Raw genomic sequence first — 18,542 nt, 5'->3', positions numbered from 1 at the left:
TGCTGGACATTTTTAACATATTGTGAGCATCTGGGCAGCTTTTTATGATGCTGCCAAGATGTCCCGGCATTCTGCCTTTCAGAAACATAATGTACCATATACTGAAATACAGTAGATAAAATCTGAAGTCAAAAGTATGTGTTTCCATTGTAATAAGAAAAATATAAATTTTATAGGAATTTTATTGTTTATAAAAAAGATGACTTTGCTTCTGGTTACTATCACAACACTCGCAACAGAATCTGGTATTAAGATCGATTTTCACTTCCTGCTTCAGTTCTACAAGCATAATTTGTTTCAATTAACATTGCAGGTTGCTGTGTTTGATGAGCAATCTACAGTAATATGTCATTCTTTGAGTCTGTGTTTAACTCATTGGCATACTTTGCCACCTGCCAGGTAGCTGCGCATGCAGTGACAATTCATACACAGACACCTGGCAGGCGATCTACTGAGAGGTAAGCTTTCTGCAACTAGTTCAAGCTTTCTGCCCATAGATGGCATGACATGCAGTATACCATCTGTAAGTTTAGAATTTGCTCTCTCTTGAAGTTGGAATGAACATCATACATTGTATCACGCAGCAGGCAATTGCTCTCCAAATAGGGTGATTGCATACTTGATAATCAGCAGAAATGGTTGGCCCTAGTAAACATTGCATTACAAGGAATAAAATCAAGCGTATGTTATGGGGTAGCCAGAGTGAATTGGGCAGTGATGTAGTTCTAGAAAAATAAACAGTTTTATATACCAGCAGTGAAAATTTTAGCAACATAACAAAAAATTTCACGTGAGAGTGATGTCGCGTTTCAAAGTGACGATGATAATGAAATCCGTCCTGCCTACAAAAAGACAAAGGAAGATGGCTGGGAATGGAATAAAACAGGTGATAAACCATCCAAATATGATTTTATATGAAATTCTGGAATAAAATCCATCATAAACAGGAGCCTCCCTCCAGATCCTTCCCCTCGACACATTTCTTAACATTTGAATCACAACTCTTTATGGGATGAGATAGCTCCTAAAAGAAAGAGTTTTTCCGATCAGTTGTTCACAGAAAAAAATCCCAACTCACCCTGTATGAGTTCACTGGGAACATTTCACAAGGCTTATAACCCAAACAATGCCGTGACTGTGTTGAAAGCAAGACAAGCAAGAAAAGTGTAATGAGATACGACTGTGAAAGTGTTTGGTGGCTTTGCATTTCCCAGAGTGTTTTAGGGTGTTTCACACCCTTAAAACTTACACAAATTGTTCTTCTGGGTGCTGCACTTCATCATATCAAATGAGGGTATGATTAAAATTCAGTATGTTGCCGATTACATGCATAAATCTTAGTAGCGCAAAACTGTATCTTATACATGAAAAATGGTATACATGCGCATGCTCAGTACATTAAAATCATTAAAATTAGTATGTCAGTGGGTTAATCAAGGTTTTACATTTTAAAATGCTGAAGAAGGTAGGCAGTGATAAATGTCAAATAAAAAAAAAATAAAAAAAGAAAGAAAGAAAGAAAGTGAAAGTTCAGTGATTTTAGGAGACGTAAAATATCCATTCCTCTCTTGGAATCATGTATAAAATGAAGCAAAATACATGGTATGCGACTGCTGTATCTGTGGCTTCAAGAGGTGCAGTGGTATTAGATCATCACTTAACAAAAATACGCTCTTTAAACGTTCATCATCCTCTGAATTCTTGAAATGTTAGTGCAGCTGAGAGTTAACTATAATTTCATGCTTTGTTACTACCAGACTTCCAGAGCTATCGATTGTAATGATTCACTACTTCCTAAACTATATGAGGATTCAGAGATCTGTAAGAATTTGGCATGTGCATGAACAAAATCTGAGATAACTGTTTGTCTCCAAATTCTCTCAAATGTGAACTAAAATCTACTGAGGTCACTACATCTCCGTAACAACTGATGCTAGTAATCATGGTAAATTGCAGTCATTGCTGAGTATTTTGATTGGAAAACGGGTGAAAGTGAAAATCCACGGCATGTTTCTAGTCATTCAACCGGGGCAGAAATGGAATGAATGAAGCCCCATCTAGTGGCAAGTATAGGAATTGTGCCGGCTGTCGAAGCCTGTCGCACTCCTCTGGGGCAATGATTAATGAATGACAGATGAAATGATGTTGGAGAGTGTTGATGGAATGAAAGATGACAGAGAAAAACAGAGTACTCGGAGAAAAATCTGTCCCGCCTCTGCTTTGTCCAGCACAAATCTCACATGGAGTGACCAGGATTTGAACCATGGAACCCAGCAGTGAGAAGCTGGTGCGCTGCACCTGGGCCACAGAGGCTATTGGAAAACGGGTATAATGTCTAAAATTTTGGATTTAAGTAGCTGTGAGATGACACTGCCAAGACCTTATCAGATCTCCTAATTATTTTGTTAAAAACAAATGGTATCAGTAATAAAATATATTTCATTTCATAGTGATATCACAAATGTGAACATTGCAGGCATTAACAGACCTGCTTCAGGAAATTGTTTTTGTCCTAAATAATGTTGTGCTAAATAAACTTGTCTGGAGGTGGTGCAGCTCTTTTCAGGCACACTCCCAATGGAAGTGAGCTGCATTTACTGTTGCCATTCTCAAATTTCTGGCAATAACGGGAATTGAACCTGGGTCTCCAGAAGCGGCAGCTAATTGCACTAACTGTTTTGCTATGGAGCATAAATGATCTTGCAAGAATAGGATGCCCTGCCCATGTTCTGCACAATACTTTGCAACGTGGGAACATGGAACTGATCTAATGGATATCGACATACGTAGAATCAATAGTTCTAAATATTTTCAGTATACACTGTTCACAATGAAAATCAGTTCTGTGATTTTTCAGCATAAATTGTGGTTAAGTCTATTTTAAGCCATTGAGAGAATCCTTAAGTTGTATCCTGCTTTGAGTTTTTTTTTTTTAAATCAGAGTCTAATGTCCCAAGAATCATGAAATGATTTCTCTAAGATGAGTTTTTAAACTCTAGCTTTCTCTAGTTCTTTCACTGTTGAATGCATTTTAATAAGAAGAATTTATTGCAGCCAAAGTGGCTATAAATGTACATAATTTGCTCAAAATCTAAACTATAAATCAATATATGGTATCTTTTGCAGATATTTTCACATAAGATACACACACAGTTGTTATGCGTTTTGTGGAAAGATGGATTTCTGCATAAATGAGGCTTTTTTCTGGGTAAACTGTAGATTCAGTAGAGTAAATTTTTTGAACTCATTATGAATGCATTTTATACTACAATTAAAAACCTGGGAAAGGAACATAGCTGTTTTTTTATAAATATAATTCACTTAAAATTTTGTTTCAAAGTATAAATCAGGTTGCAAAATAAGTTTATACTGATGAAAGTTTCCCAAGAACTTGAGAATGTAAGAAAAGATAAATACTGTACTGTAGAAGTAAACAATTCCATAAATTTGTACTAATCATGTAAGGACTATTTGGATAAATTGTCTGTTCAATGTGATAAATGTCAGTGTTTTTATTGGTTAATCATGACAGATTTGGAAGACTGTAGTTTCAGTGGCAGTCAGAATTCCATCCTGCTGTAGTTCTTTAATGTGCTGGAAGCCAACGACATGGGGTCGTCACCTTTTTAAACACCCTTAAAAGCCACCAACCTCAGTTCGGATTGAACCTGTTTACTTGGGATTAGTCGACCAACGCCGTATCCACTACACCACTGCAGCTGGCAGTCAAAAGCTAAAGCAAAAATTGGCCTGATACCTTCGACTGTACTGTACACTACATGTCTAAGAGTACAACAGGGGAGACAATTCCGACGAGCAGAAGAGGCTAGGATAATAACTCATTGTCTCCAACGCAGATGGCGCACTGTGTACTGACATTATCGGTGTGCGATGTCTGTACTGCAGGCTTCAGTCTGTGTTTACGGGTTGAAGTGGTATGTTGATCAGCCCTATCCACATGGAGTTGTACCTGGTAATGGAACTTGCAGATATGGTGTTCGTGTATGGGCAAGCAAATGGAAGCAGCAGAGAAGCCGAACGGTTGTATAGGACCAAATATCCACGTAAGAGACATCTAGCTTACACCATGTTTCCACGACTGTTCCAACGATTAAGTGAAACATGGCAATTGGTACCACAGTACAACTGAGGAGGACAACGAATTACACAGACTCCCCAATATAGAAGATGCAGTGCTTGCTCGCATGGATGAGGCACCTACAATCAGCACTCAAGCAGTTGCGCATGGAATGAGTGCTTTTCATATGACTGTGTGGGGAGTATTATGTGAAATGCAGCTACACCTCTATCATCCGCAGAAAGTGCAGGCTTTGAGTCCTGCTGACTTCGCACCTCGAGTCGTGTTCAGCCAGTGGGTCTTGCAGTACCATGCAGTCGATCCTCACTTTCCTGCATATGTGCTTTTCACAGATGAAACCAGTTTCACCAGATACGGAATGCTAAATAGTCGCAATATTCATGTTTTGGCCGATGAGAATTCCTACAGTTGTGAAGAGCCATCAGCACAAACTTTCAGTCAACGTGTGGGCAGGCATAGTCAATGATTATGTAGTAGTCCTTTTTCTTCTTCCTCTCTGCCTAAATGTAGCGGTGTACACAGTGGTGCTCAGAGATGTACTAACCATGTTCCTGGAACACATTCCACTTGCGCTTCGTCAATGGATGTGGTTCCAACATGATGGAGCCCCACCTCACTTTGGACTGAGGGTTCATGAACACCTGGATCAGACATTCTCTGCAAAGTGGGTAGGAAGAGGAGCTGCTGTTTCATGGCCCGCTCGTTCACTTGATCTCACCCCACTTGTTTTCTTTTGTGTGGCCATGTGAAATGCCTTATGTATGAGACACCTGTCGAGACTGAAGAGGATCTCTTTGCACGAATTCTCGCTGCCTGCGAAGCTGTTCAAACGACACCAAGGATATTAGAACGGGTACGACAGAACTTTGTGCGATGATGCCGTGTCTGCATTGATGCAGGGGGATGCCATTTCAAACCGTTTTTGTAAATGGAACAGCTTGTGAAACTTGTGCAGGTAAATGAGCTTAAATGAGTAGAATTTTGCTTAACTTTTGAGTCGATCGCTTCCGGAATATGGTTCCTTTCTCAAATTGATCCATTTGTAACATCATCATATATACCCCATGTATACGTAAAATGTCATAAATTGACATTCAGTGATATTATTCCTTCTGTAAAGTACATTAACAAAAAATAGAAGTGTGCTGCTTTGGATGATGTGAGATTACTTGATGAATTCTATGCTCTAAAATAATTCATATCAAGCAAGATGAGGCATTTTTCTTGGAAAACAGTCTATTTTCATTGGAGTAAATTTTTTGAACAAGTTAAGAATGTTACGTGTTTCCAGCAGTTGAAGGTTTATTTATTTATTTCATTTTTTCCTCAATAATTGCACGGGTATTTTCACTAATCTACATTCAGTGATCAGGTGAAAGGAACAGACTGTCTATAGAAGCAGTAAAGGGTATTGTAACTGTACAATAAAATTTTAGCATTTTTCACATAAAAATTTCACACCTATTTCTTAAGGTAGCGCCCTACCCTAGGCACTCCAGTATATAACACACAACTTTGCGAAGAAATGTATATGAATTGTACCTTAAAATCCTTTTAGAAGAGAGATGTGTTCATTACCAATGCCAGGGACCCACCAACCCGCCCACAAATATATGTTTACTTTTATAACACAACGAAAGTTTTCACGCGCCATCGGCCATTAGCCGGCCAGCTACGAGCACAGCCATTGGCCGACATGACGTCATTCCCATAATTCGTAACTCGCTGGTTCCGTTACCAACCCGCGCAGAATAAAAACGCAGCAAGAAACCTACCAAGAAAAATATGTAATTTAGTAGCTGTAACCTATCTTTCCAAATCCAGGCCAAGCTCTGTCATGAGAACAGTGGCCCCCTTTGGGGGCCACACTCCCTTCGAGAGGCTCTTAACTATCGCCGCGGCGCATACTGCCCGCACGGCAAGAAAAAAAAGTAATTTAGTGGTTGTAACGTAAAAGAAATTTCAAGAACAATTCTATGGACTAGTGATTTATTGGTCCAGGGATCATGCTATTTTTCTGTTGACCTCCATTTTGCTGTTTGCATTCCACGGTGCTAGCCCTGGACCTGAAGAAAGTAACGAAAGACGGCACCAAATTTCTCAGCAGTCCGCTGGACATTTCCTAAACAGTTGGCAACAGTTCGCAGATCGTAAAGGACGCTTCTGTCGGCAATCCCGTGAACTAAAAATAAAAGCCGTCCGCGTAGCTTCCGTGTACAGCAAGCAGAGTGAGTGGAGTGCCTACACTAGGGCTATGCCTTTCTTAAAATTCCAAAAGTTACTGAAGAACAAACACTAATATTGTACAGTTAATAACAGTGGGTAGCCTGACAGTGCCTATTGCTTTTATTATTTTCAGTTTTTTTAAACGGCATGGGGCCTTTGGAGAGGCCTGGTGCAGGTCTTTCGAGTTGATGCCTTATAGGCAACCTGCACATCTGTCAGGATGGCATTGTTTTCAGTGAATACAGTACATAGTTTTCTTTTTTTTTTTTTTTCAGATGTCCATCTTTTTTCCCTTCAAATGTCCTGCTTTTGAAAATTTTGATCCGGTCACCTTATCTAGAGTAGCACCATTTAGCCAATTTTGATGTTCCAATTTGTTGCTCTCTAGCAGTAAAGCAGAACTCTACTAGACATTTCCTAAAGCTGGGTTAATTTTTTTTTTACGAGGATGCAGACTGCACACCAGAGATCTGAAGAATTTGATATCAACTCTGGTGTCAAACAAGGAGATGGATTATCACCAATGTTGTTCAGCATAGCTCTGGATGAAGTCATCAGACAGTGGAGAACAATGAATGACACAATGGGAATACCAAAAACGCATGTTGGGGACAAAAAGGACAATAGGGCCCAAGTAGATTGTCTAGCCTTTGCGGACGACATAGCTATAGTAAGTGAGACAGAAGAAGATGCAAAGACACAACTCAACAACTTAAGCAATATAGCCAGAAGGGTAGGACTGAGGATCGCCTACAACAAAACAAAGATATTGAATACCACTGAGGATTGGACACACCGGAAGGCACCGTGCAAAAGGTGGACAAATTCAAGTACCTAGGAGAATTTATAACAGGAAGGAATAGGAGCAATGAGGGAATAACAGAGAGGATAAAGAAGATGTGATCAGCCTTCTGTATGACCAGAGATATATACAATAAAAAGAATATATCTACAGACGCAAAGATCAGACATTACAAGGCAACGGTGAGAAATGCTGTATTATATGCTGCTGAGACAATAGCACTAGGAAGAAATGGTGCGGAACAACTAGAGAAAGAAGAGAGAAAAATATTGAGGAAAATACTAGGCCCTAAGAGAGGAGGTGAGAGACGGATGAGGAGACCCAGGGAAGAACTATACCAGAACATGAGAACAATCTCGGAAGAAATCAGACTGAAAAGAGCACGGTTTGCGGGACATGTAATCAGGATGAATATGGATAGAATGACGAAAAGAGTATGGGAAACAACAGCGAGGACACGAGGAAAGACAGGAACCAAGTGGGTAGTTGAACTCCGGAAAGATTGGTCAGCATTGGGGATCAAGGTGGAAGAAAAGGAAAATTGGAAAAGCAAGTACATACCGACTAATATGCCAGAGATCAATGATAGGGATGGATACAGGAAAAGGATTGAGAGTCACCAGTGGAGTAGACAAGAGAAGAGGATACTGAATATCTCGGAAGAAGAGCGGGAGAGAAGAAGAGAAAGGATGAAGAGGTTCTGGGAGGAGAAGAAGAAAATGCAATCCATGAAGGAGCTGTCCGTGGTCCTACAGAGGCCGTAACGCAAGAAGAAGAAGAAGAAGAGATATATTACGTGCCAACAATTATGGTATTGAACGCTCAGAATTTCGCTCGCCCTTTGGAAATTGGCTCTTCAAAGCAGTTTCAAACCTGCAAATTTGGAATAATGAATTGTACCTCTGATCCACTGAGACAGCTTAGATCCAATAATAATAATAATAATAATAATAATAATCAGTGATAATGTAATCTGTTTAATGTTCCTTCAAGGACTGTCAGTTATGATAGACCCATGAATGGTGGAAGTTTGCCCTGAAAATGTCAGTAAATCTACAGACAGGTCTGTTAACATTCAAACTCTCTTAAATGTTGACTGAGTGCTGGGATTTGATCTTGTGATCTTAAGCTTAGGAGGTGAACACCTAATCAGGTATGCTATACAGTATAGCCATCTGAGCTATGTGTGGAATAAATTTCAGGCTGGATTGCATACCAAAAAGTATGGACTTTGCCAGTTCATAAATTTGCTTTTCTCCTGCCTTGAGCCAGGTCCATTTAGGTTTTCCCTTGAAGCAAACTTCTTCTTATGCTTGATAATGTTGAGTGGAGTCTTAATAGGGTTAAAGTTCCATTTAGCCTATATCGCTGTGATCTTGAAAATTTTATAACAAATGAGAATTTCTTTCTAGATAGATACCTTAATGTTCCCAAACTTCGTATGGATAATATTCTCCTTAAAAGTTATTTCTGTGATTTCTACAAAGTTTGTGTCCAACCAGTGGATATTTTTGTGGACCATTTCAACTATCTCTTCTTTATCACTATATTGAGCAAGCATTTTGGCCCAACTTTTTATGTAGTTATTTGTTTTTATAGATAGTTTTTGTGATATGGTAGGTTATATGCATCTTCATTCTCTTAATGTAACTTGTTTGGAAAAATCTTTTTTCTTCAAATTAATGTTCATATAGTCTTGTTTCCTTAAGGGTCCTTTTTCTGCTGTAGGTTTACACTGCTAGACCAGTGTTCTACATTTTCTTTTTTTGTCCTTCATGTTAGGCTCTTTGGAGTGTACAGTTCTTTGTTGTCATTCTTAAGTCTTGTTCTCAGTTTTCCTTGATTTTGTTTGTTAAGAAATTGTCTGCTTTTCCTTATTTGTTATGAAAGAAATGTGCTTTATACTCGTTACATACAGCAGTATCAGAAAATATTATATTATTTACTGCTTCTGTTTGAACAAAAGATGTCAAATGTCTTTCATCTTTTACAGCATTGTCATATGCAAATATGCTTTTCTACTTCAGTCTTTCATCTGTTTTAGCATTGTCATCTGCATATGTAAATATGTTTTTCTTCTTCAGTATTTTTTTTTTTTTTTTTTGGGAGGTGCAGGGGTTATCTTTCATTTTCTCTCTTACTTCTCTAAAACAATAACCACAATTGTAGTAGTCTGTTATACTCTTATGATGATTTCACTTACAGTCTTTTTAATGTATGTATATTATTTGTATTCTTTCTTTGTCTACCCATTTCATATTGTCGCTGCCTTCTTTGTATTGTAACAGCACTATTAGCTGCCATCCTCAAGAGGCCCGGGTTCAATCCCTTGTATTGCCAGACGTTCAAGATTAGCAGGAGGGCTGGTATGTGGTTAATAGAAACATGCGGCTCACCTCCATTGGGAATGTACCTGAAAAGAGCTGCTTTGAGATGAGGAGCGACTCTTTTTAGTGTCTACATTGTATGCAAAGAGTGATGTTGAAAATATAAATTAGAATTTAATGTTCTGAATATATGATGATGATGATGATAATAATAATAATAATAATAATAATAATAATTTCTCTTCTTCTTCTTCTTCTTCTTCTTCTTCTTCTTCTTCTTCGTCTTCTTCTTTCCAGTCCTCTGGTCTTGTTGTGAATCAAGGACCTCCACAGTTGTCTATCTCTCCACCACTTCCTTCCTTTCTCCAATATTTCTTCTACTCCTCTCTTCTCTATACAGTCCTTCTATTATTTTCTCTGTAAATACTTGCTTTGGAACTCTTTGTCATTTTCAATTCTCATCATGTGTCCATACTATTTCTGCTTATTGGTCTCTATCTTGTCATGCAGTTTTGGGAATTTGGATCTCTCAATGAAAAAATAGAGTATTCACAGTATTTTTCTGGAAAGTAATTGCCATAAGCCTGCCTGGAGTTGAGCACTGAAAGGTTAATAGGAAAATTTTACTTACTTGGTTACTTTTACAATTTGCTTTACGTTGCACCGAAACAGATAGGTTTTACGGTGATGATGGGGTAGGAAAAGGCTAGGAGTGGGAAAGAAGCAGCTGTGGCATTAATTAAGATACAGCCCCAGTATTTTCCTGATGTGAAAATGGAAAACCATGGAGAACCATCTTCAGGGCTGCCGACAGTGGGGTTCAAACCCATTATCTCCCAAATGCAAGCTCACAGCTGTGTGCCCTTAACTGCATGGCCATCTTGCTCGTTTACTTGGTTACTATCAATATATCAGAAACTTTCTTCAGTTTTTTTTTTTTTTTTTTTTTTTTTTTTCAATTATATCAGGAGTCATTGTAGCCATGCAACCTCATTCAGATTTTTTGCCAGGCGTTTAAGGCTGTCCTTCATGACATGTTTTTTTAAGATGAAAATTCCATCCAATCCTACCTGGTTGAAACCTCAGCCATTTGGTTGGAAAACCAGCAGTTAATGCAATGTACTAACCATGCCTCCACTATCAACACTGTCAAGTGTCTGGTAAAATCCAATCTATTGCTAAAGGTGTGTTGCTGCTTATGTTAAACCTATTTCATAAGGTTTCTTTTTTATCATTAGGATATAATATATCAACTTAGTTGCCTTATTTAAAGCAGACTAATGCAGAAATCATGTCTAGCTTCTATTATTTATTTCCACAAAATTGAAAATACAACCTTCATCCATGTTTTAAATCGTTCACAGTTTCATTGTGGATTTATAAGGTTCATATTTAAAATTACTTCATGGATACAATAGATTGCCTCTTGATCACCAAAGTTGATTTTGATGTACTACTATGAACATGTTGCTTGAACGTATCAAAACCTAGCTTCAATTTTTATATGAATCCATATCAGCTCTCTTTTTTGATGAAAATTGTTGAAAATATTGCTTACTTGCATACACAAGTTCCTTTAAAAACCAAAAAATGTTACCTTCTACTACATATAAGAGATTCTATCACAATATTATAGAAGGCAATTGGTAGAAGCTGGTAATGTTCCAGTTGAAGTAAGCAATTGTCAAGTAGTTTTCTTGCACATGGGAATCATTGCATGGATTGATTGTAGGTAGTGATAACTACAGTAGTTCATATGGATCTCTTTTCCAGAATGTGTTTTAACTACACTAGTACTAGTAATAACTTGTGGCCTTTTCTGTTTCTTGTACCAGACCGGTGCCAATACATTTCTTTAGTTTGTCTACTTACGCATTTAGATGATTGATAGTTGTTTTATCTTGTTAGTAAACCTTTGATTTGTTTGCTTTCTACAGAAGCCCGTGGGTGGAGTAGCTGTTCTTCCTCCAGGAGCCCTCAACTTTGGTAAGTCCAAGAAAGATAAAGAAAAGGACAAGGATGAAGGTGAGAAGGAGTCCGAGAAGGAAAATCGTGAAAGAGAAAATGACATAATCAATGAAGGCTTAATCAATACATCAGCTGACGAGAAGTCTCCTGGCAAAAAGGATAAAGAGAAGAAAGAAAAAGATGATGATAACGAAAAGAAAGATAAGGAGAAAGATAGTGAAAAGAAAGATAAAGAGAAGAAGGAGAAAATAAAAATTAAGGTAAGTTGACTTTATACCTCAGTTTGTAAACTTGTTTATTAGGTTTAAATAGAATATGTTAATTAAATTCTTTTGTAATCAGAAGTTTTGAATTTCTTCATTTTTAGACAAGCTTGACTTCAGACTGAGTTCAGTGATCTGTTTCCCTGCTGGATAGTTCTGGTTTATTGACATTATCAACTTCTTAAATGTTGTCAGTTTATGAGGCAGGGTGGTGGTGGTGGTGGTGATTTTTGTTTTAAGAGGAAATACAACTAGGTAACCATCTTCTACGAGGTAGTGTCCAAAGGTTCAGGGACTTCAGTAGTTCCTTACTGTGAATACTTCAAAATACCAATGCACAACCACCTTCGAAGTATTTCCCTTGGGAGCCTGTGCATTTTTGCCAGCATTTGTAAAGCTACTGGAAGCACTGCTGGAAGTCATAATTTATAATCTCTCATAATATAACTCACAAGTTTTTCAGTCTGTCAGACGTAAATGTAATGCTTAGAGCACTATAAAATAATTGTAAAAAATGTACAAATTATAAGTGGAATAACATCCTTAAACAGCTTTCTTTCGTACCAACAGTTGGACAGTCAAAGTACACAAACTATTGCAATTACTTAAACGCCAACAAATGGGTTTCTAGATTCATAATATATCTCATTTGTATCATAATATCACCAATTCACAATGTTAAGACACAAACTGTTCCTTTCAGAGGAAGGTACAACTTTCAAAAAGGCAAATTAGAAACAATGTATCCCTTAACTTGATTGCCTTGTTCAAGAGGCATATGATGAATTTATTAATGTCATTAGAATGTGTTCAAAAGCAGCTATTCCTAGAGGCTATAGAACTAGTTACTTCTCAAGATCTAACCCATGGGATATCTGCTCTGTGGTATCTGAGACAAAAGTTCTCAAAAGAACTACAGTAGTTTAAAGCCAATGGTTGATGTGAGAAGTATCAGAAGAATCTGGAGTTCACTCACGTGCATCAGCAACAACTTGAATAAATCTTTCCACATTGTAATCTTAAATGTGAACTGTAAGCCAAATTGTTCACGATATTCTCAGAAATGGATAACCGGCAATTCCAGGTCAAAAAAACAAAGATGGAGATGTTAAGTTAGTACAGACAACTGACTTACTTGCCCACCCCCCAAGCCCCCTAAATCCCTAACCCTGGTAGAATTTAATAATGATCTCGATAACGACAAGTTGGAAAGGCAGCTGGTTTGGATGAAAACTGCATTGAAATCAATAATTTTGGGCTGTGTCTATGGATAGGTTGTGAAAGCTACTTCTTGACTTTATGAACACCTGCTGTATAACAAAAATATGGATGAAAAGCTGTTTTAGCCATCCTTAACCCGTAGAGAGCCAGACAACGATATATCGTTGTTTCGTATATACGTGTAAAGTGCCAACCATGATATATAGCTGTTTGGATAGCGCGCAATTCTATACAAGTTAGTACAATTTGGGCCGTCAGATTGCAACATCTTATGTGTCGAGTCCATAGAGAATTGTCATTAGATTTTAACTACGCCACTAGTTAGTGCGTAAATTCATTCGCTATCATGCATTGAATTTCTAAAGTCCGTGTTCATCTATGATGTTTGATCTCCATGCCGCGTGAGTAAAATGGCGACTAGCGAAAGAAGTTATTTTGTTAACGATGACGAACTAGCTGTATATCTTAATAATTTTTAGTGAAGAAGAGGATGATGAAGACTCTGATGAAGAATTCATTCCTCCAACAAGCGAGGAAGGGGAAAGTGAAAGTGTTATTGGGAGTGATAACGGTGAGTTTTCTGTAATCACTCAACCACGTGCTCATTGTCTGAGTGTAAACATTGAAAGTAGTAATGACCATCTGAGTGACAGTACTGATGATGATGACGGCTGTAACAATATCCAACAGCAACAATTTCCTGTTTTCCGTGAAATTCAGTTAGGTCAAGATGCAAAATACCAACCCTAACCTGATTATTATGACACTCCTGGCCTGAGACACGCCCCTTCGTCAGACACCAACCTATAGTGTATTTTTATTTTATTTTTCACGGCTCAGTTATTGAATCTCATAACTACAGAGACAAGCAGATATGAGAAATCATGTCTCGTCACCATATGCCAGAGCACAGCAGTGGCGCCTGGTTACATTGACTGAAATGAAGGCTTTTATTGCTGTTTTGTTGGAAATGGGTATAACTACAAGGCCGAGCATGTTTTCTTATTGGGTCAAAACTCCCGTTATATTCTATGATTTGGAAATATGTTCTCAAGAAACAGATTCCAATTGATCTTGACATTCTTTCATCTTGTGAACAATGATAATGTATCACCATCTGGTCACTGTGACTACAACCCATGTGCCAGGTTCGATCCCATTGTTGAACATGCCAATTGTATATTATCGTACCATTGTACATAACTCTTAAAATACTCAAGTTAAAAATGTGAAACTTTACATGTTTATTCATCTGAAATAGGACATTGCAAAGAAGTCATCAATATTTACCGTTGAGTTGAATTTTCTGTTTTATTCTGTTTTGTTTCTGATTTTTAATTTTTGGTGTTTTAAAATTGTTTGGAAATTTTTTTTTCAAAAGACCCAAGAGCATTTTAGTGCTGTAATTTGGTTCAGCACTAAGAATGTCTTCTTGTTAACATTTAATAAAAATTTCAAGTCATAGTTATAATATTTGTGAACTGTATAGTCCAGAGAATGAGAACCTGCAAAATTCTCTAAATCTGTCTGGCACTTTTGGCATACTGTGAGCAACCGGGCCTGGCACTAAGAGGGTTAAATATCAGAAGAATGTATGAAACCCCAAACATTATTTACCCATTTCACTGCTCTGTTACCTATTCAAGAACCCTGAGTGAATGATCTTAGGAAGGTTTGCAGAAGCAGTTGAATCACTTCTGATCCCTGAGCAAGATGAATTTTGAACAAGAAAATCTGCAGTAGACAAATTCTGAAGATGCTTCAAAAACCAAAAATGACAGTCATCTATTGCCTACTGCTGATAGACTGAACAAGATGACAGAGGACTTGTAGCTGATTGTTGTTATACGTGGTGTCTTCTTCAGAAATTAAGATTCCCCCCCTCCCCCTCCCCACCCCTCCCCCCCTCCCCAAGCAGTCAATCAATCAGTGCTGATCTGCATTTAGGGCAGTCGTCCAGGTAGCAGATTCCCTATCTGTTGTTTTCCTAGCCTTTTCCTAAATAATTTCAAAGAAATTGGAAATTTATTGAACATCTCCCTTGGTTAGTTATTCCAATCCCTAACTCCCCTTCCTATAAATGAATATTTGCCCCAGTGTGTCCTCTTGAATTCCAACTTTATCTTTTCATATTGTGATCTTTCCTACTTTTATAAACACCACTCAAACTTATTCGTCTACTAATGTCATTCCACGCCATCTCTCCGCTGACAGCTCGGAACATACCACTTAGTCGAGCAGCTCTCCTTCTTTCTCTCAATTCTACCCGGCCCAAACTTTGCAACATTTTTGTAATGCTACTCTTTTGTCGGAAATCACCCAGAACAAATCGAGCTGCTTTTCTTTGGATTTTTTCCAGTTCTTGAATCAGGTAATCCTGGTGAGGGTCCCATACACTGGAACCATACTCTAGTTGGGATCTTACCAGAGACTTATATGCCCTCTCTTTTACATCCTTACTACAACCCCTAAACACCCTCACAACCATGTGCAGAGATCTGTACCCTTTATTTACAATCCCATTTATGTGATTACCCCAATGAAGATCTTTATTAACACCTAGATACTTACTTACAATGATCCCCAAAAGGAACTTTCACCCCATCAACGCAGTAATTAAAACTGAGAGGGCTTTTCCTATTTGTGAAACTCACAACCTGACCTTTAACCCCGTTCATCAACATACCATTGCCTGCTGTCCATCTCACAACATTTTCGAGGTCACATTGCAGTTGCTCACAATCTTGTAACTTATTTATTACTCTATAGAGAATAACATCATCCGCAAAAAGCCTTACCTCTGATTCCACTCCATTACTCATATCATTTACATATATAAGGAATCAAAAGGTCCGATAATACTGCCTTGAGGAATTCCCCTCTTAATTATTACAGGGTCAGATAAAGCTTCACCTACTCTAATTCTCTGAGATCTATTTTCTAGAAATATAGCAACCCATTCAGTCACTCTTTTGTCTAGTCCAATTGCACTCATTTTTGCCAGTAGTCTCCCACGATCCACCCTATCAAATGCTTTAGACAGGTCAATCGCGATACAGTCCATTTGACCTCCTGAATCCAAGATATCTGCTATATCTTGCTGGAATCCTACAAGTTGAGCTTCAATGGAATAACCTTTCCTAAAACCGAACTGCCTTCTATCGAACCAGTTATTAATTTCACAAACATGTCTAATATAATCAGAAAGAATGCCTTCCCAAAGCTTACATACAATGCATGTCAAACTTACTGGCCTGTAATTTTCAGCTTTATGTCTATCACCCTTTCCTTTATACACAGGGGCTACTATAGCAACTCTCCATTCATTTGGTATAGCTCCTCCAACCAAACAATAATCAAATAAGTACTTCAGATATGGTACTATATCCCAATCTATTGTCTTTAGTATATCCCCAGAAATCTTATCAATTCCAGCCGCTTTTCTAGTTTTCAACTTTTGTATCTTATTGTAAATGTCATTGTTATCATACGTAAATTTTTATACTCCTTTAGCCTTAGTCTCCTCCTCTATCTGGACATTATCCTTGTAACCAACAATCTTTATATACTGCTGACTGAATACTTCTGCCTTTGGAAGATCCTCACATACTCATTTCCCTTTTTCATTAATTATTCCTGGAATGTCCTTGGAACCTGGTACATAGCACACCCACCAAGACGCATGGCTAGTGCATACCTTGGAGGCCACTGCGAAGGCTACTTGGAGCTACATTATAAATTTTCCAGCTAACTCATTCCTGATTGCCAGTGTGTCACCCCCGTGTGCTAAGTTGGGCTCATCAGTTGGTACATAGCACACCCACAAAGACGTATAGCTAGTGCATACCGTGGAGGCCACTGCGTAGGCTACTTGGAGCAATTTGTCCAATAATGGACCATTTTTATTGGTATTATAAATTTACTCATTCGGGACAAATATTTCTGGTTCCGTATGGGAATGAACATCTATATCATCTGGTACCATGCAGGCGTACAGGCCCTCAAGTTACGGTGATGTAAGGCCGTTGCATTGAACAGAGATTATGTTGAAAAATAGGGTATTGTAGTAAAAGGCTTAGGGAATAACATGGTGTATTTGAATCCTCAATAAATACAACCTGCTTTTAGTAAAAAATATGTTGCGTTATACATATATTGCACTTCCTTCATAATTAATGGAAATGAAGTGAATGATTTGTTTATATGTTGATTTGGCAGTCTGTAAGTAAACTCTTTCATTATCTGACAGTCTGAAAAACTTATTTGCTACTGAGCATGCTTTACAATTTCAACATTAAAATCCCATCCTCATTACCAAAACTATTGTGTCTTGGAGAATTCTCAAATTAATAAATTCATGGTTGGACTAGTAATGTAATCACTTTATCTTTCAAAGAAATACTAATAATAAGTTCAAAGAGATCCAATATTGGTTAGTGTGAGTGGCTCAGACGGTTGAGGCGCTGGCCTTGTGACCCCAACTTGATACGTTCGATCCTGGCTCTGTCCAGTGGTATTTGAAGATGCTCATATACGTCAGTCTCGTGTTGGTAGATTTACTGGCACATAAAAGAACTCCTGTGGCATAAAATTCCGCCACATCTGTGTCTCCGAAGACCTTCAGAAGTCATGGGTTGTAAAAACGATATTATTATTATTTTCATTATTATTATTATTATTATTATTATTATTATTATTATTATTATTAGATCCAATAGTACAAAGAACCCTGTTCATGAAGTCATAACACTTACTTTTGTCCTTTGATGTGATTTGCTCAGCATAAGCTCTCTGAAGTAGTCCAGCCCTGGCATTGTAGACTATCTTTTTAGCTTGCTTGCTACTAAATGGTAAAAGTGTGAACTACGATATAGGGACACTTATTATCAGCGAGTCTCTAGGAACATTGCAAATGACTTTCAATTTGATATGCATTAATAGATTTCACAAATGGAGAGAAGTAGTGGTCCTCCAAGCAAACAGTTGGAATGACTTCATTTTGAAGTAGAGCAAATTGTGTATGCAGAGCAAATAACATAGAAATGTAGAGAATTATATTTAGAATTATTTTTATCTGTTTGTAAATTAGATTGCATATTTGTCTTGTTCTATAATTGAAATAGATTAATGCATTTATTTCATATCTGTCTTGATGCATTTTAATTTGTAAGAGGCATTCTTTCTGCATTTGTTTATATATTTTTAAAAATGTAAAAATTATTTGTGAGACAGAAATTTAAAATCTAGAAATTGCTGGTAGCTATGTATAGATTTGTGTGTTGGTAGGAGCAGTGACTATATGTTATTTTCAGAAACCTATTTCTGTGAACATATGTCATGTAGATTGCATTTGGGGAATTGTTTTGTAATTGGCTTGTTATTTCAGTTGAGAATGAGGAACTCGTATGATATAAGCATGATTTTTTTCCTTGTTTTCACAGTTTTACTTTCATTAACTGTTTTGATTCCAGATTTTCTGTAGCTCATGGTTGCTTTCATTTTTTTTTATTACAGTTTTCCCAGCAGAGTGTATTATGGCCATGTACTCCACTAATACAATTTTTAAAAATTAGTTTTCAAGTGGTTGCTGAATTTTTGTATATTGTCTTGTGTGAGTTATAGCTGGCATGTTTATT

General features: G+C 37.6%; 1 protein-coding gene across 3 annotated transcripts in view; it reads left to right on the top strand.

The window, feature by feature from the left end:
* The window catches only part of LOC136866395 (uncharacterized), a 434,395-nt gene that overhangs the window by 317,819 nt on the left and 98,034 nt on the right, over positions 1–18,542 (top strand). For all 3 annotated transcript variants that reach the window (XM_067143316.2, XM_067143315.2, XM_067143314.2), the window contains one exon: positions 11,392–11,682. In XM_067143316.2, coding sequence (XP_066999417.2) covers positions 11,392–11,682 — 291 coding nt within the window. The remainder of the gene's footprint in view (positions 1–11,391; positions 11,683–18,542) is intronic.

Source organism: Anabrus simplex, chromosome 3, assembly GCF_040414725.1.
Source record: "Anabrus simplex isolate iqAnaSimp1 chromosome 3, ASM4041472v1, whole genome shotgun sequence".
Lineage (NCBI taxonomy): Eukaryota > Metazoa > Arthropoda > Insecta > Orthoptera > Tettigoniidae > Anabrus > Anabrus simplex.
Note: the sequence above shows the minus strand (reverse complement) of the source record. Positions and strands in the feature narration are given on the sequence as shown.